Source organism: Gorilla gorilla, chromosome 17, assembly GCF_029281585.2.
Source record: "Gorilla gorilla gorilla isolate KB3781 chromosome 17, NHGRI_mGorGor1-v2.1_pri, whole genome shotgun sequence".
In the NCBI taxonomy this organism is placed as follows: domain Eukaryota; kingdom Metazoa; phylum Chordata; class Mammalia; order Primates; family Hominidae; genus Gorilla; species Gorilla gorilla.
Window position 1 is genome coordinate 49,976,896 of NC_073241.2, and position 17,491 is coordinate 49,994,386.

The window sequence follows — 17,491 nt, forward strand, 5'->3', positions numbered from 1 at the left end:
AAAGATGATGTAATTGAAGTATCTCTCCTGTAGCTGGTCCCAGGAAATCATATCTGTATCTCTGTGTTCCTTGCTTCTTCCTAGCCACATTACACAGCTCTAGCTGTTAGAATGGCAAAACCTGTCAAAAATCCTCAGTATAGTCGAGACTTTTAGTCCCATCTCTAAGGCCATATACGTGGAAAATAATGTGCATCATTGAGTGTGTTGGCTGATTAGTTTGGACAATGGAAATCTGGAAAACTACCAGGTCGTTCTATCCATTTGTGGTGAGTTAGACCATGATCTAACCCAGAGCATCTTAAGTTTTTAGATGAAGTAGCAAACAGAGTAAGTGATTAAGGAAGGCTATTAAATCATGATTAGCGCTGGGCAGAGGTGGGGTGGGAACCTGGTGAGAGAAAGGAGGGTTTTCCATGTCCCAGGTAATCCGGACTATCTCTCTTCCTTTTGTTTAGATTATTTAGGTCATTACTCACTTCTCCATGACTTTTCCTAGTGAGCCAAGATAAAAGAGAAGCTTGAAATCAGCCATTTAATAAGTACTTCTAAGCCTCAGTACTGTGTAATCACATTTACTGCTAAAAGAGAGGTGAGAGTGGTTTGGCAAATATATAACATGTTGTAATTTTTACCTGTGCTAGGAAATAAAGTCTAGGACATTTTTGCATTCAGAATTATACAAAAAGAGTCAAAGAAGAGGCTTTTTTTCCCCTTTCTTTTTTTTCTGTTTGTTTGTTAACGTACAGATATTTCCTCCCTTTTTATCCATGGAACGCCCTTCCTGGCTCTGGCGTGTTGTGCGTGTGCTGGTCCATTTGCCCACAGCACCTTTTCTCTGCTCTCCAGCTAAAGTGCCTCCCTCCCACCCTTCATGTCTCATGTAGACACATGGCAGCTCCCGAAAGCTGAATTAGGCCCCTTCCTGTTTGTTCCCATAGCACCCAGCATTTACTCTTAGCCCCTGTCACACTGTGTCATTAGAGTCAGTGGACTTGTCTGTGTCACCACCCAAACTACGAGTTTCCATGAAGACAAGAGACTACCTTTTATTTATTATATCTCCCACCAGCACCTAGTCTCATGATATTTAACCATTGCCCAGGAAAGTTCACTGGATGAATTAATGGGAGGATGGATGGATGGATGGATGGATGGATGGATGGATGGATGGATGGGTGGATGGAAGGATGGATGGATGGATGGATTGTGCATTAGGGCTGCCTTCCATGAAGGCAGACAATAGATGCTTAGGGACCTCTAAGCCAATCTGCATCTAGGGGATAGCTGCCCCTAAAAGCCCTACCCGGAAACCTAATGTTTTGGAGATTGGCTTGGCCTGCTCTGTGGGGGCAGTCTCACCAAGATGAAGGAAGAAGAGGTAATGGGGAGCAAGTACAAGGGGAAACGAGATGATGTCTTGCCCCTCTTTTCTTTCCTTCAGTGCCCCCCTCCTTCAGGCCTCCACTGACAAAAAAAAAGATAATACAACGTGCACTTTTGCTTTCCAAACACACCATTAATGAACTAAAATGTTGATATTTTCCAGATGTGCTTTCTCTTTACTCACACAGTGACTCCTCTTTCTTGCTGGTAAGATTCTAGTGACCCAATGTTGTAAGAGGCAGAAAGATAAAACCCAGTTCTCCCTTCACACATTCCCCCTTTGAAGTCTAGAGAAACTCTCTCCATTAAAAAAGAAAGAAAGAAAAGAATATTCAATGAAAGAAACACAATAAGGCATTCCTCTGAAGGAGAAATCGAAAGGAAAGGAGTAAAAACTTTTATTTATCAGAGTTGGCAAAGGCAACTTCATACTGTTTTGCTCAAAATTGTTCTTATCTTCTTTTGTGTCACTTACATAGCCACAAGTTAGAATACAATGAGCTTCCTTCAAGAGAATTTGCTGAAGAAGCCAGAGAATCGCTTAGTCACCCAGACAGGGTCTGTGCAGTGGTTGTGACTGTGAGGCATATCAGCCACTTTGCAGAAAACATGTTCTTGGACAGTTGAGCTTGGTACATCCTCTGCCCCGGGCTTTTTATCATTAGTCAACAGAGCTTCCATAGCAGGAGTCATCTCTTAAGTTCAGTGTGTCATGTTTCTTCCAGAATATTTCCTGAACAGGAAAATCCTACTCCATTATCCTTTCCAACAGGCAACCTTCTAAAGGTAATTAGGAAAAAGAAAAAAGACAGAAATCTGAATCTTTCTCAATAAGGATCTCCTTTAATTCAACATTCCTAGTCGCTGGTAGTCTACTTTGCTGCTAAGCTGGGTCAGTGTAGCAATTTACAACTGGATTACTATTTAGGCTTTCAAAATACACATCAAATCACACTGGAGAGCGCTTTAGGATCCAGGATAACACCCTACAATCAGATTTTCTGTATTTCTGTAAGGAAACCTAAAATGGTGTTCAAGGTAGAAATGCCTTTATTAAATTCCAGGGGAGTGTAACTAATGTTACTGGGAAGCCCCAGGTCCCAGAGAGAGGAAGTATTTATCCCACAGTGCCATGATCAGTCTGGTACAAAAACGTGTGAGCACCAGCTAGGAGCTCTGTGCTCTGTCCTCAGGGCCGAGACCATGGCCTATGTCTCTTGAATCCTCAGTGTCTAGCACTATGCCACCTACATGGCAGATGCTTGGTAAATGTCTGGTGATGTTAACTTTAAAGAGAATATAAACAGAAATAATTCTTCCCCTTAAGGGATTCTTTATTGGAGGAAACCAGATTTAGGAAAAAGAAATACCAAAAGAGAGGTGATACGGAGTTATAGAAAGAGCATGGATTTTGGAGTTAAACCTTCCAGCCTGGTATCCCACATAGTCACTGACAAGCTGTGTGATTTTTAGCAAGTTACTGAACATCTGTGAGCCTCAACCTCTTCATCTACAAAACAGCAGTTGGAAGAATTAACTGCAGTGATGGTGTAGTGCATCCGGCAAAGAGCAGGCACTCGATAAATAGAAGCTATTATTATTATCATTCAAATAAAGATCGAGTTGGTGTGCAGTGGAATCAACTTGTAGGTGTGGCTGAGTACAATGGGGTAGTGAGGTGTGGAGCGGACCTTCAAGGAGAAGTGGAGTCAAGACGAGGGAAGAAGAAGTTAGTGGCCCAGGCCAAGGGATGATACCGAAGTGCTTTTATAAAAAAGGTTTTATTGTCAGAGTATCCTAGAGAATTATACTTTGGATACTTGAAGAGGGACAGATCTTCAGGTATAATACCTGAAATATCAATATTCTGTAGAAAAATTCTACCTTAAGAAACAATTCCCAATACAGGAGAGCCTATGAGAAACCAGACTGCTGGTCACCCTTCTGTGTATCCTGTTCATTTTTCTCATGTGAGAATGGTCTGCAAACTGAGGTCTACGTCTATAGACTGGGAATTTCCAGGGTAATATAGGATGGCTCTGTGACTGTATTCCTGATTGAGAATTGGTGCTAATAAATTCAGAATAAAAGCCAATGAAAGTGCTGTGTGCTGTTACAGCAAGGGTAAGTTCTGGATCTCCACCAGTCTGGTATTTTTATGCAGTAGCAGGTTCCAGCGTTGCAATCCTAACATTTCCAGCTTTATACCAGATCCTATTGTTAAACAAAGACACACACCCCCCAGTGCATGTAAACTGTTCATTAGCACTTGTGGGCAGGGAAAATAGTTTCCTTGCTGCACAGAAGAAAACGTCGACAGATTTTTTTTGTTCTTTTTTTTAATGAATGTATTTATCCCTTTTGTATTTATTCTACACAGACCTGAATATCTGTCCATGACAGTTCTCTGTTTTTCAAAACTAAAATGGAAGAAAAAGTAGAAAGGGTAGAAAATGACTGACTGTCAGCATATTTGAAGGTTTCTTTGGCTTCCAGGAAAGAAGGGCAGGACTTGAGATCCTGCATGTGGTTTGAGGACAGACTGAGGCATATGTTTTGATTTGAGGATCAAAACTGAACCTAAACCTGTAAACATTCTGTATTTTCTTAAAAATTAGCTTTGCTAAAAACACATATGCAACATTTTATTCTTGAGAGTTTCCAGGGATTTAGGAGTATGTGTACCTATGAAGCAACCCTAAGGTACAGATTATTAGAACTGCATCTCTCTGTCTATGTAGTAATTTTAAAAATAATAATTACTCAGCGAAATGTCAAACTCACTGCCAATGCTCAGGCTTCCCTGGGTTGGTTGGGAAACACGTGTTTGCTTGCCCTGTAGCTCAGCAGGCAGATTGCTACTTATTTAAATAAATCCCTCATGCCTGTAATCCTAGCACTTTGGGAGGCCAAGGTGGGCAGAGCATCTGAGGTCAGGAGTTCGAGACCAGCCTGGCCAACATAGAGAAACCCCATCTCTACTAAAAATACAAAAATTGACGAGTTAATGGGTGCAGCACACGAACATGGCACATGTATACATATGTAACAAACCTGCACATTGTGCACATGTACCCTAAAACTTAAAGTATAATAAAAAAAAATACAAAAATTAGCCGGGCGTGGTAGCAGGCTCCTGTAATCCCAGCTACTCGGGAGGCTGAGGCAGGAGAATCACTTGAACCTGGGAGGCAGAGGTTGCAGTGAGCTAAGATCATTCCGTTGTACTCCAACCTGGGCAACAAGAGTGAAACTCCGTCTAATAAAAAATTAAGTAAATAAATGACATAATAAATATATATTCATTGACTACCTACTAAGTGCCACACACTGAGCTAAGAGGAAGGGATGGAATTGCATGTAAATTTTCCTGCCCTAAAGGATATAATAGTAGATAAGTCATGACAGCACAGTGCAGTGAGTCCCATAATAGAGAAAGGACTACTTGCCAGGGGAATTCTGCAAGGTGCACCTCGGCAAAGGGTTCCCACAGGAAGTGACAAGCAGAGTCTTGAAGAGCAAATAGGACTTAGCTCAGTAAAAAAAAAAAAAAAACAGGGAAGAACATTCTAGGTAGAGAGAACACATGGAAAGGCTTGTGTGAGAGAGTGTTTGTTGCAGTGCACACATTTCATTATGATCAGACGGTAGAAGCTTGAGGGAAAACATAGTGAGCCTCTCCAGGGACAATTCCAGGATCCAAGGAGCCAGTTCACTTTGGGTCACACAAACACATGGGAACTTACTACTTCTTCCTGAGTGGAGCCAGGAGAATCTCACACAGTCATGTGTGGGTAGAACATGTGATGAATACAATAAATTGGATCCATTGGCTCATAATTGATATATAAAGCATGTTCTCATTTTTTGAAGTCTTTTTTTTTTTTTTTTTGAGACAGAGTCTCGCTCTGTTGCCCAGGCTGGAGTGCAGTGGCGTGATCTCGGCTCACTGCAACCTCCGCCTCCCAGGTTCAAGCAATTCTCCTGCCTCCGCCCCCCAGGTTCAAGCAATTGTCCTGCCTCAGCCTCCTAAGTAGCTGAGGTTACAGGCGTGTACCACCACGACCGGCTAATTTTTGTATTTTTAGTAGAGATGGGGTTTCACCATGTTGGCCAGGCTGGTCTTGAACTCCTGACCTCAAATAATCCACCCACCCCGGCCTCCCAAAGTGCTGGAATTACGGGTGTGAGCCACCACGCCCGGCCTGAAGTCTTGTTTTTTTAAGCTATTGATGCTAAGAAGGACAGTCAGACTTGATCCCAAGCTGCTAGAAGGTGTATCTCACATAAATCACTTTTGGAGAAACATCCTCTTATTTAACATTTTAGAAACGTGTACTTGAATTCATAACTGTGGAGAATTACTGCCTTCTGAAAATGAATAAGAACTGAAGCTTTTATTTAGTGTGGCTATATTAGTCCATTTCCATGCTGCTGATAAAGACATACCCGAGACTGGGAAGAACAAGAGGTTTAACTGGAATTACAGTTCCACATGGCTGGGGAGGCCTCAGAATCATGGTGGGAGGCAAAAGGCAATTCTTAATGGCAGCGGCAAGAGAAAGTGAGAAAGATGAAAAAGTGGAAACCCATCAGATCTCGTGAGACTTATTCACTACTACGAGAACAGTATGGGGGAAACCGCCCCCATGATTCAAATTATCTCCCACTGGGTCCTTCCCACAACACATGTGAATTCTGGGAGATACAATTCAAGATGAGATTTGGGCGAGAATACAGCCAAACTGTATCATTCCACCCCTGGCCCCTGCCAAATCTCATGTCCTCACATTTCAAAACAAATCATGCCTTCCCAACAGTCCCACAAAGTTTTAACTCATTTCAGCATTAACCCTAAAGTCCGCAGTCCGAAGTCCCATCTGAGACAAGGCAAGTCCCTTCCGCCTGTGAGCCTGTAAAATCAAAAGCAAGCTAGTTACCTCCTAGATACAATGAGGGTTACAGGTATTGGGTAAATATAGCCTTTCCAAGTGGGAGAAATTGGCCAAAACAGAGGGGTTACAGGCCCCATGCAAGCTCAGAATCAGCAGGGCAGTCAAATTTTAAAGCTCCACAATTATCTCCTTTGACTCCAGGTCACACATCCCGGTCATGCTGACGCAAGAGGTGGGTTCCCATGGTCTTGGGCAGCTCCACCCCTGTGGCTTTGCAGGGTACAGCCTCTCTCCCTGCTGCTTTCATGGCTGGTGTTGAGCATCTGTGGCTTTTCCAGGTGAACGGTGCAAACTGTCAGTGGATCTACCCTTCTGGGGTCTGGAGGACGGTGGCCCTCTTCTCACAGCTCCACTAGGCAGTGCCCCAGTAGGGACTCTGTGTGGGGGCTCCGACCCCACATTTCCCTTCCACACTGCCCTAGCAGAGGTTCTTCATGCACATCCCACCCGTGCAGCAAACCTCTCCCTGGGTATCCAAGAGTTTCCATACATCCTCTGAAATCCAGGCGGAGGTTCCCAAACCTCAATTATTGACTTCTGTGCACTCACAGTCTCAACACCACATGAAAGCTGCCAAGGCTTGAGACTTGCACCCTCTGAAGCCACGGCCCCAGCTCCACGTTTGCCCCTTTCAGCCATGGCTGGAGTGGCTGGGAAGCAGGGCACCAAGTCCCTAGGCTGCACACAGCATGGGGACCCTGGGCCTGGCCCACGAAACCATTTTCTCCTGGGCCTCCAGGCCAGTGATGGAAAGGGCTGCCAGGAAGGCTCTGACATGCCCTGAAGACATTTTCCCCATTGTCTTGGGGATTAACATTTGGGACGGCAAGAGAAAATTAGAAAGATGCAAAAGTGGAAACCCCTGATAAAACCATCAGATCTTGTGAGACTTATTCACTACCACCAGAACAGTATAGGGGAAACCACCCCCATTATTCAAATTATCTCCCACCAAGTCCCTCCCACAGCACAGGGGAATTAGGGGAGTATAATTCAAGATGAGATTTGGGTGGGGACACAGCCAAACCCTATCAGTGGCATTACTTTTCCTATCATATACAATCAAGAAAATACTACCAAAAAATACTTCTTGGCAAATCATTGTTTGGAAACACCACTCAGGCATCTACTTGAGAATTGACAAACTACAGAATCAGTTGTCACTAACAAAAAGCAGATTTTCAGGGCTTTGTGGTGGAACTCATAACAGAAAGTGGCAGACACTCTTGACTTTGCAACCTTTCTATGCCGATTTTGTGTATAGACTTGAGCTGGGTTTTCCTTGCCAATGGAATCCTCTTCTAGGTAAATGAGTCCCACCTGCCAAGAATGTTAGGGAAGCTGATGAGTGACAACATTTTGTAAATTATCACAGTATGCTGTGCCTTCATCTATGGAAATTAATATAGGAAATAGCAGATTAGGGATTTCAAAAAGGCATGAAAATTTTTAAATTAGTTCCAAATGATTTCTGAAACATCCAGGGCATTACAGAATCATAAGAATAGTTAAGAACATACAATTCTCAACTAAGTAAATTGTACCCCTGGGTTTTGTGACAAGTAAGTTATTTTTCCAAAAAGATGGCTTTTCTTTCCTATATTTGATTTCAGTTACACTTTTTTGTTCAGTCTGTTTCCTTTGTTCCATAATGAAATGATCTCTTGTTTTGAAGCTGAAAAATAAAATATGAGCAGATATGTATACTAATGCATCATTTTCCAAATCTTAGTTGTAGAGAAAATGGACAATGTCACAGGTGGCATGGAGACATCTCGCCAAACCTATGATGACAAGCTCACAGCAGTGGAAAGTGACCTGAAAAAATTAGGTAATCTGTGACAAGACTAAACCATGAAATCCCCTGACTCTACATAAATGACCACAGCTTCTTAGAATGATGTTGCTATAAACTCCCCATTCACCCGGAAGGACATTCAGTTTTTGTGTTGCATGTTGAGTCTCCCCTCTTGATTTAATTCAAATGCTTAAATTTTAAAGTTAAGGGTCAATTTTGGAATTATGTCCTGCCAAAAAAACTATTATGTGCCAAATAATATCTGAAGATCAATCCTGACTGAAAAAAAACACAAATACCCTTTATTAAAAACTGTCATATAAATAGGAATTTACTGAGCATTTTTGAAATACTTTAAACTACATAGAATTGTAGAAATTAAGTTATAAAGTGAAAGATCCTAGCATATTATATTCCTTGATTTTTGCTTTCATTAAAAAAAAAACTGGGGAAATGTAAAAGGTTATTTTCTTCTTGACATCCTGCCCACTGCCCTAAAATCTGGTAAATTCCCCCTCCCTCTTTGAGAAAAATGTTCAGCCAAGTTTGTCATTCCTAGTTCTGAGCATCTTTTCTGATTCCCCAGGACCCAGTTTTAATAGATATTAGTAAAATGTACACATTTTACTAATGCAGAGCTGTCCACTTATACTGCCAATTTTGCATCTAAAATACAGTGCATACCAGTTAAGTGTGTTTGGGATCTTTGGCCTTGCCTGAACATTTCTCCATACCACCAATATAAGTCACAGATATTTCTTATTCCAGGTGACCAAACTGGGAAGAAAGCTATCAGCACCAACTCAGAACTCTCCACCTTCAGATCAGACATTCTAGATCTCCGTCAGCAACTTCGTGAGATTACAGAAAAAACCAGCAAGAACAAGGATACGCTGGAGAAGTTACAGGCGAGCGGGGATGCACTGGTGGACAGGCAGAGTCAATTGAAAGAAGCTTTGGAGAATAACTCTTTCCTCATCACCACTGTAAACAAAACCCTCCAGGCGTATAATGGCTATGTCACAAATCTGCAGCAAGATACCAGCGTGCTCCAGGGCAATCTGCAGAACCAAATGTATTCTCATAACGTGGTCATCATGAACCTCAACAACCTGAACCTGACCCAGGTGCAGCAGAGGAACCTCATCACGAATCTGCAGCGGTCTGTGGATGACACAAGCCAGGCTATCCAGCGAATCAAGAATGACTTTCAAAATCTGCAGCAGGTTTTTCTTCAAGCCAAGAAGGACACGGATTGGCTGAAGGAGAAAGTGCAGAGCTTGCAGACGCTGGCTGCCAACAACTCTGCGTTGGCCAAAGCCAACAACGACACCCTGGAGGATATGAACAGCCAGCTCAACTCATTCACAGGTCAGATGGAGAACATCACCACTATCTCTCAAGCCAACGAGCAGAACCTGAAAGACCTGCAGGACTTACACAAAGATGCAGAGAATAGAACAGCCATCAAGTTCAACCAATTGGAGGAACGCTTCCAGCTCTTTGAGACGGATATTGTGAACATCATTAGCAATATCAGTTACACAGCCCACCACCTGCGGACGCTGACCAGCAATCTAAATGAAGTCAGGACCACTTGCACAGATACCCTTACCAAACACACAGATGATCTGACCTCCTTGAATAATACCCTGGCCAACATCCGTTTGGATTCTGTTTCTCTCAGGATGCAACAAGATTTGATGAGGTCGAGGTTAGACACTGAAGTAGCCAACTTATCAGTGATTATGGAAGAAATGAAGCTAGTAGACTCCAAGCATGGTCAGCTCATCAAGAATTTTACAATACTACAAGGTAAGTCAAAATTTGAATTTGTATCTGTATTAGTTGTTTATTGCTGCATAACAAGTTACTCTAAAACTTGGCAATTTAAAACAATAAATATTCATCATCTCATAGTTTTTGTGGACCAGGAATTCAAGAGCAGCTTAGCTAGATGGTCCTGACTCACTGTTTTTCATGAGGTTGTGTCAAGATCTCAGCCAGAGCTGCAGTCATCTGAAGGCTTGACTGTGGCTGGAGGGTCTGCTATTAAAGTGGCCTGTTCACATAGCTCTTGGCAGGAGGCCTCAGTTCCTTGCTGTGTGAAATTGCTTGAGTGTCCTCACAATGTGGCAGCTGGCTGCTGCCAGAACAAGGAATTCAAGAGAGAGAACAAGAAGGAAGATACCATGACATACTAGCCTCAGAAGCCACACACCATCACATCCACTGTATTCTGTTTCTTAGAAATAAGTCACTAAGTCCAGCCCACACTCAATGCAAGTGGAATTAAGTTACACATCTTGAAAAGAAGTGTAACTAAGAATCTGTGGACAGTATTTAAAGGGGCTCCAATAATTATTTGTTGAGTGAAAGGTTGGTTAATTTGAATTTTCTTGGTCCTTGAGCTATTTCAATGCAATATAAATTGGGCTCCTCTGAAAGCAAGATCAAGTCTTTTGGGTCACAAAGCTACCATTAAGGGAGTTACATGTCATGAGTAGATGAGTGGTTGGCCATCACAGTAACTGTAAGGTCACAGAGGAAGGAAACGATGTGTCTTGCTTATAAAATCTGAGTTTTGGTAGGTGTGGTGGCTCATGCCTGTAATCTTAACACTTTGGGAGGCTGAGGTGGGAGGATCACTTGAGACCAGGAGTTTGAGACCAGCCTGGGCAACATAGCAGTAGCCCATCTCCTAAATAAACAAATAAATGAATGAATACATACATATAATCTGAATTTTACTGTTATCCAGATCATCCATATAAATTAAAAGTCCTTGACTCAGATTAAGTCCACAGTTGAAGAATTGTAGCATCATATATTAACAGTATTTTCCAGTCACAAACTATTTTCACAGGTTTTAAGTTGAAAGTACTGTGTGGAAGATGCTGTGCTCAGCAGTCTGGGGTATACAAATGAAACCAACGGTCCTCACCCTTAGGGAGTTTAACATAAAGAGAATTTCAGGGCATCAGAAGATGGGCTGTAAGCAAACATTCAAGGGGAAGGGATTACACAAGGGCATGAGTCACTAGGGGCCACCTTGGGGTATGTCCCCCACACTGGTCTAATAATCAAGGGTAAAGAGTGGTAGTTAATAAGCCCCTGTGAGGCTGAAGGCAGATCTGGATAGCAGATGGCAGGACTCTGTTCAATAGCTTTGTCAGTGACTAGCATGGATGACCTGCTAAAGCAATGCTTGTGTGACTTGAAACTGTATATGCCAGCCAGTGGCTGATAGACTCATAATCCACAATGATCTAGAGAGACCGGAATAGTATCAAGATGTCAATCAAATGAAGTAGATAGGAATACATGTAAAATCCTGCTCATAAATGGATGAGACAAAACAGATAAATGTTGATGGGAAGGCATGGCTGGAAGGAAGTGTGCATGAATCATGGGGATTTTAGTTGACTGGAAGCAGTTAAATGTGTCTTCCAGGGAAGGTAATGTGTTCCTTGACTGTGTTAATAAAAAGGGAAGTAACATCTGACTCTGTTCAGTATGCCAAGACCACCTCTGGAAGATAATGTTTACTTTGAGGAGCCCCTTTCAAAAGAGACATTCCCAGACCAGCATGCTCAGAAAAGCAACATCAGAATGATAGGGGCTAGAAACCATGTACTGTGAGGAAGGGTTGAGGACCTGGGAGCTTTCACCCCTAGGAGAGCCTGTTCAGTGGAGAACGAGACAGCCATCTGCACTTATTTAAAGTTGCTCTGTCTGAGGAATGCCACTGGGTGAGACAAGACTAGTGGGTGTTCACTAAGGGAAGATCAATTTTGGTTTTACAGAATGTTCCTCATAAAATGGGTATTAGCTGAAAATATAATGGCTCCCCTACTCAATCAGGATGCCCCAGCTCTGGAGGGGCTGGACAGTTGCAGGTCAGGGATATTGTAGGTGTGAGTGTTACTCTGAAAAAGGGGTAGCCCTTCAAATGATTTAAAAAAAAATTCTTAGACAATCTTATCATGGTATTCTGGATATTTTCTAGTTATTAATTTTATAGTTTATATTTATATATTATATTATATTTAAATATATAAATATATTTAAATATTTATATATTTATTAATTTAATTGTTAGCTTGTGTTCAGTTATTTAGTTTATAGACAGCATGGCTTATCAGCCAAGTAAGGACGTGAAAAGCTAGTATTTGAAGATGAGACCCTGAGTGTTTAAGTTAATGTTTCTATTGTTAGGATTCTTTTATCAGCTAGTATTGAAAGTGAATGTACTGAGCACTTTTCACAAACATCCCAATGAATCCTGACAACAGCTCTATGAAGCAGCTACTTACAATGTCATCGCCAGTTTATAGACGAGGAAATTAAGGCTTAGAAGGTTTGAGTAACTTGCTGAGGTTTACACAAGTAAAAAGTAGCTCAGTGGAATCCGAGCCCAGGCTGTCTGGTGCCAAACCTGATGCCATTAACTCCAAGGATAGTCACCGAAAGTGTGTGCCCCTCCCTACTGTACCCGGTCACCCCAGAGGGAGCCTAGAAGGTCAGGGAGTTGGGATTTTATTCTAAGCATGAGGGGGAGGTTTTAAGCAAGGTGTTGAGATGATCTGCTTTATATTTTTACAAGGTCACTCTGGGGGCTGGGAGGAGAATAGAGAGCAAGGACGGGTCACTGAGAGCATGGACCAGCTGTTGGTGACTTGGCCTAGAATGCTGGCAGTGGAGAAGGGAGAAGTGGGTACCCTCATTCAGGAGGAGAGTTGGAGATAGAATCACGGGCATCCCTTTCCTTGCCCTGACAACAGGGACCCCAGCTTTAGGAGGTCCCGGCCGGCCTCCCCCAACTGAGCCTCTGCTGAGGTGAGGAGTCCTCGGCCTCAAGGTGCTGTGAGTATTCAGAGCCCACACCAACCCCTGCTTGTCCATGTTTGTGCCCAGGACCCTGGAATTCGCTACCCAATGTGCCCAGAAGCAAAGGGGCAGCCAAGAGGCACCTGTGTGTTGTAGGGATTGGGGGTGATGTAGACAGAAATTGAACACATGGTAGGGGGTTGGTGTGAGTGTCTGGACGAGACTGGCAGGCAGGACCTGCTGATGGAATGGCTGTGGGGAGTGAGTGAAAGAGAGGAACAGGATGTTTCCTAAGTCTCTAGCATGAGCAATGAGGTGGATGGTGATACAGACTGGGGAGTTGCAGAAAAAGAGGCCCATGTAGACACGTTAACAGGATGATGTCTATTATAATAGAATGAGGTTTCTGACTCATGGAAAAGCATATGTGATAAAGAAAATCTCAATTCTGAAATCAGGCTCCAAGATGTTTCAGAGACACTATCACATTTATCCCTGGTCTTGTTGTTCACTGCACTTTCTGTGAGTTGATCTGAGAAGCTTCCCAAGCCAACCAAGCTGCTCCCTTTCTATTCATTCTATTCCACTGCCTCCAGACCAGCAATGCCCAGCAGGTATTCTAAGGGAACGAGAGACTGAGGGGAAGAAGGAACTCCATTTCTGAATGCAAGTGTTTTCTTCCACACCTTTTCTCTCTAGCACCTTTCCCTTTCTGTACATGCAGATCTCATCCCAGAGGATGAAGGGCAGATGGATAAAGCAGGATGGATTAACATTGTCTTATGTGGGGCTGGCATCTGCAAGATTCAAAATAATCTGATGCTTTCCGGAAAATGCCATTGCAAGATTCAAAATAATCTGCATCTGCAAGATTCAAAATAATCTGATGCTTTCCGGAAAATGTTCATTGACTCGCACTTAACGAACCCCAGTGCTCACTGTCCAGTTCAGCCACATAGACATTTGCCGCATTAAGAATTGGGAGCTGAAGCTGACTGACTGTGCTGAAGGCAGATGATAGTGTAGAGATAAGATGTTCACAGTATCTCTACATCCATCAACCAAGAAGCCTTGTTAAGAAAACCTTATTTTTTGGGAGTTTGCAACCAGCCTGACCAACATGGAGAAACCCCATCTCTACTAAAAATATAAAATTAACCGGGCGTGGTGGCACATGCCCGTAATCCCAGCTACTTGGGAGGCTGAGGCAGGGGAATCGCTTGAACCTGGGAGTTGGAGGTTCTGTTGAGCTGAGATCTCACCATTGCACTCTAGCCTGGGTAACAAGAGTGAAACTCCGTCTCAAGAAAAAAAAGAAAACCTTATTTTTTGATACAAATAATATAAAGATTTTTATTCTAATTATGTACACAGAAGACTTCTCACACATGCTTCTAGGTACAAAGATCACTCCACCTCCTGGGCTGTTCCTCTGCAAGCTAAGGAAAGCATCAGTTGCATCCTTCCTGTACAATCAGATATTTTCCCTCTCTGCTCTTCTGAGAGTCATCAGATTTAATGAGTGAGAACAAGAGCTCTGGAATCAGACAGAGCTGGATTCATGTACCAAGTTCCTCATCCTCTCAGTGCCTCTGTTTCCTCATCTGTGTGTACCTTTTAGAGTTATGAGGATCCGAAGATGTAATATAAAGAAAGTACTTAATGCAGTGTCTAGAGTGGGGTCAGCATAACACCCAAATGTAAATAAGGTCACTTCCTTCAAAGCTTTCCCTTCTGCTGCACCTGTAGCCAGTACATTACAGTGGAAAACAAAACAGCTTCATATGCACAAAGAATAAAATCACACAGGTGGGGTTAAGGATGATTTGAGTCTAAAAGTACTTACTGCTGGATTTCTAGTGCCCAGCCTTAGAGATGAATTAGACCCCAGGATGCTGACATCTAGCTAGCTTTCACTCATTTTCTCAGTCCACATTTCTGGGGTGTCTATGCTATGCCAATCACGCTGCTAAGCACTTGGATAAATTATCAGCTTTCATTGTTACAACTCTTTAAGGGAGGAGTTATTGACATTCCCCATTTGCGGGGGAGGGAACTGAGACGCAGAGAGCCTGAGTAACTTATCCAAGGCCAAACAACTAGTAAATGGCAGACAGTGCCAAACTCAGGTCTGTCTAGTTGCAAATTCATGTTTCCACCATGAATAGATGACATGTATGGAGAGGTGGAAATGACAGAGAGTTTATTGACAGCAGAGCAGTTGGTTAAAGTTTCAGTAGGGATTGACATTTGAGCTGACACTTGAAAGGTGCACAGGAAGGCTGACGGGACAGGGGACAGTGCAATGTGTGTCAGGCAGGGGCCTCAGTTCCTCCCATTGCCAACCACTCCCTCATGCTGCACTTCCCCAAACAAGACGGCATGACTGGAGATCCTGGAGAGCATCCATTAACAGGCTCAGAAGCAGACCATGGACAATTGGCAAGAAACAGTGGTTAAATACACCCTCCTCTGTGGACAAGGTGCTTCCGAGGCTTTCCAAAAGCCCAACTATATTTCTTTTTAATCTGTACATTCCTTTTCACCTCAGTGAAGCACAATGACTTTTTCCTATGGCAGGCATTTAATAAATATTTGATTAATTTAAGTGCATTCAAACTAGATTTTTAAATGAGAAGAAAAACATATCAGATTGTATCACTGTTTTTCCTCTACCTTGTCTATCTTCCAATCTTACCACCAGTGGGTCTTAACATTGAGTCTCTAAGATTTTGGATGGCAGTAAGAATTAAAGTGGTTTCTCTTCCTTTTGTTAAGCACCAGGAGTTTTGTTGGAAAACACATTTGAAACTTCTCTTGGGTAGGAAACTGGGCTGGGCACTTCTCAGGCCTGCACTTTGGTTTGCCAAAGCACAAACAGCACAGTGATTTAAAGTCTCCCATCCTCTTTGAACTGCTTATTTGGAAAATTCAGGTTTTCAAGGCTCCCAGAACCGTGGGGCCTGGGGACCGTGGGGTAGAGGTGTCACTGACAGCACAAACCCCGGGCTGCTTGGAGCTCTGGTATTGTTCATATTCAGGCATCTCTAGAGCTTGTGACAGCTTTACCAGCCGCATGGGTATCCTGGCATTTCAGAAACCCGAGCCAGTGAGCCATTCATACTTGGCCTTGACATTGAGTTAAAATTTCAGTCAGTTTGAAAGCAAACCTCAAATGTCCTTCCATGTAGGACATCACATGTGTTTCCACATGCGGTGTTGCTGTTTTCTCAACTCCGAATTCAAGTTGTTGCTGCACAAGCTCATAAACACTCTGTTCTTTTTTTTTTTTTTTTTTGCTTTCAGGCACTAAGGGTAGCTTCTATTTTATTTCATTATTTCATTTTATTTTCACCTTGACAGCTGCCCAATAAAAGATTCAAGTGCGACCTCAAAGCCTGAGATCATCCAGATGCTAATCAGCAGTGCCAGCATCCCGGCTCCTAGGGGAAAACCAACCCTGGCATTAGTAATCTACTTTTTTATGAGGAGCCAGTATTGACTTTTTAAATGGCTTTAGCTCTTCTTCTCAATGATTTTTTTAAAGGAAAAAAAATCCAGGAAATTTCTAGCCTGTCTTAATGAGCCAAAGTAGATTATGTGAATCTCCTGATCTATAAGACACATAGAATATGTTTTGACCTAACCCAGCATCTGAGGGCAGAGAGTGCCAGCTCCTTTGTAGTTTTTGGAAGGCTGGGGCAGCTGTAATGGAAGACACCAATCACAGTGGGCTTGCCAGTTTAGCCACAGCCAGGAATATTAAGCCTTATCTGATTAAGAGAAAGACAGGTAACCTATTTAGGATAGATGTAGTACTTCGGATGGGGAAATTTGGTTTTTATACTAATCCAGCTGGGAAGTCAATCACAAGTAGAACTGGAGATCTTTATCAACGGCAAAAACGTGCATTTCCCCCCAATATTTACTCCCTTCCTTCACAAGATCTGGAGATTAGCACCTGCTGAAATCTTGTGCTGTCTGTGGGATCCACGTTTGATGTCGTTCTTCACATAAGCCACAACTTACACATTGACTGGGTGGGGAGATTCAATAGCCACTTCCAGTCGAGAGGAAAATAGCTGAACACCATAAACTACCCTACCCCAGAAAGAAATAGGATGAATGAAAAGCTGTCACCCCAGGTGAGGGAGGCCTTGGACTCATGTCAGGAGAGGAAGGGAGAGTTGTATCTTTGGAACTCTGTCACAAGCTAGAAGAAGGTGTTCTGGAAGAAATACAGCTCCCCCCACCAGCAGTCTGTCTGAGCAGACACAAGCCTGTGATCAGTCCCTCTTTCATGGTCACGGGTAAACTCATTTCCCATAACTTGCAAGGATAGCACCAACCCCAGATGTGAGTGATGGAGAAACACAAATTATCAGAAAAAAAAAAATTAAGACAATAAAGCTAAAGATTATTTCTTAAAACACTTGAATTTCCCAATATGCCATCTTCATTATTTGGATTTCCTAAAGTTCAACACAGAACATAAGTAAAACAGAAATAGTTGAGAAAAAAG

At 42.7% G+C, this 17,491-nt stretch overlaps 1 protein-coding gene across 2 annotated transcripts in view; it reads left to right on the forward strand.

Moving 5' to 3' along the window:
- Positions 1-17,491, forward strand: part of COLEC12 (collectin subfamily member 12) — a 181,581-nt gene that overhangs the window by 144,523 nt on the left and 19,567 nt on the right. For both annotated transcript variants that reach the window (XM_055368612.2, XM_019013961.4), the window contains 2 exons: positions 8,074-8,172; positions 8,908-9,954. In XM_055368612.2, coding sequence (XP_055224587.1) covers positions 8,074-8,172; positions 8,908-9,954 — 1,146 coding nt within the window. The remainder of the gene's footprint in view (positions 1-8,073; positions 8,173-8,907; positions 9,955-17,491) is intronic.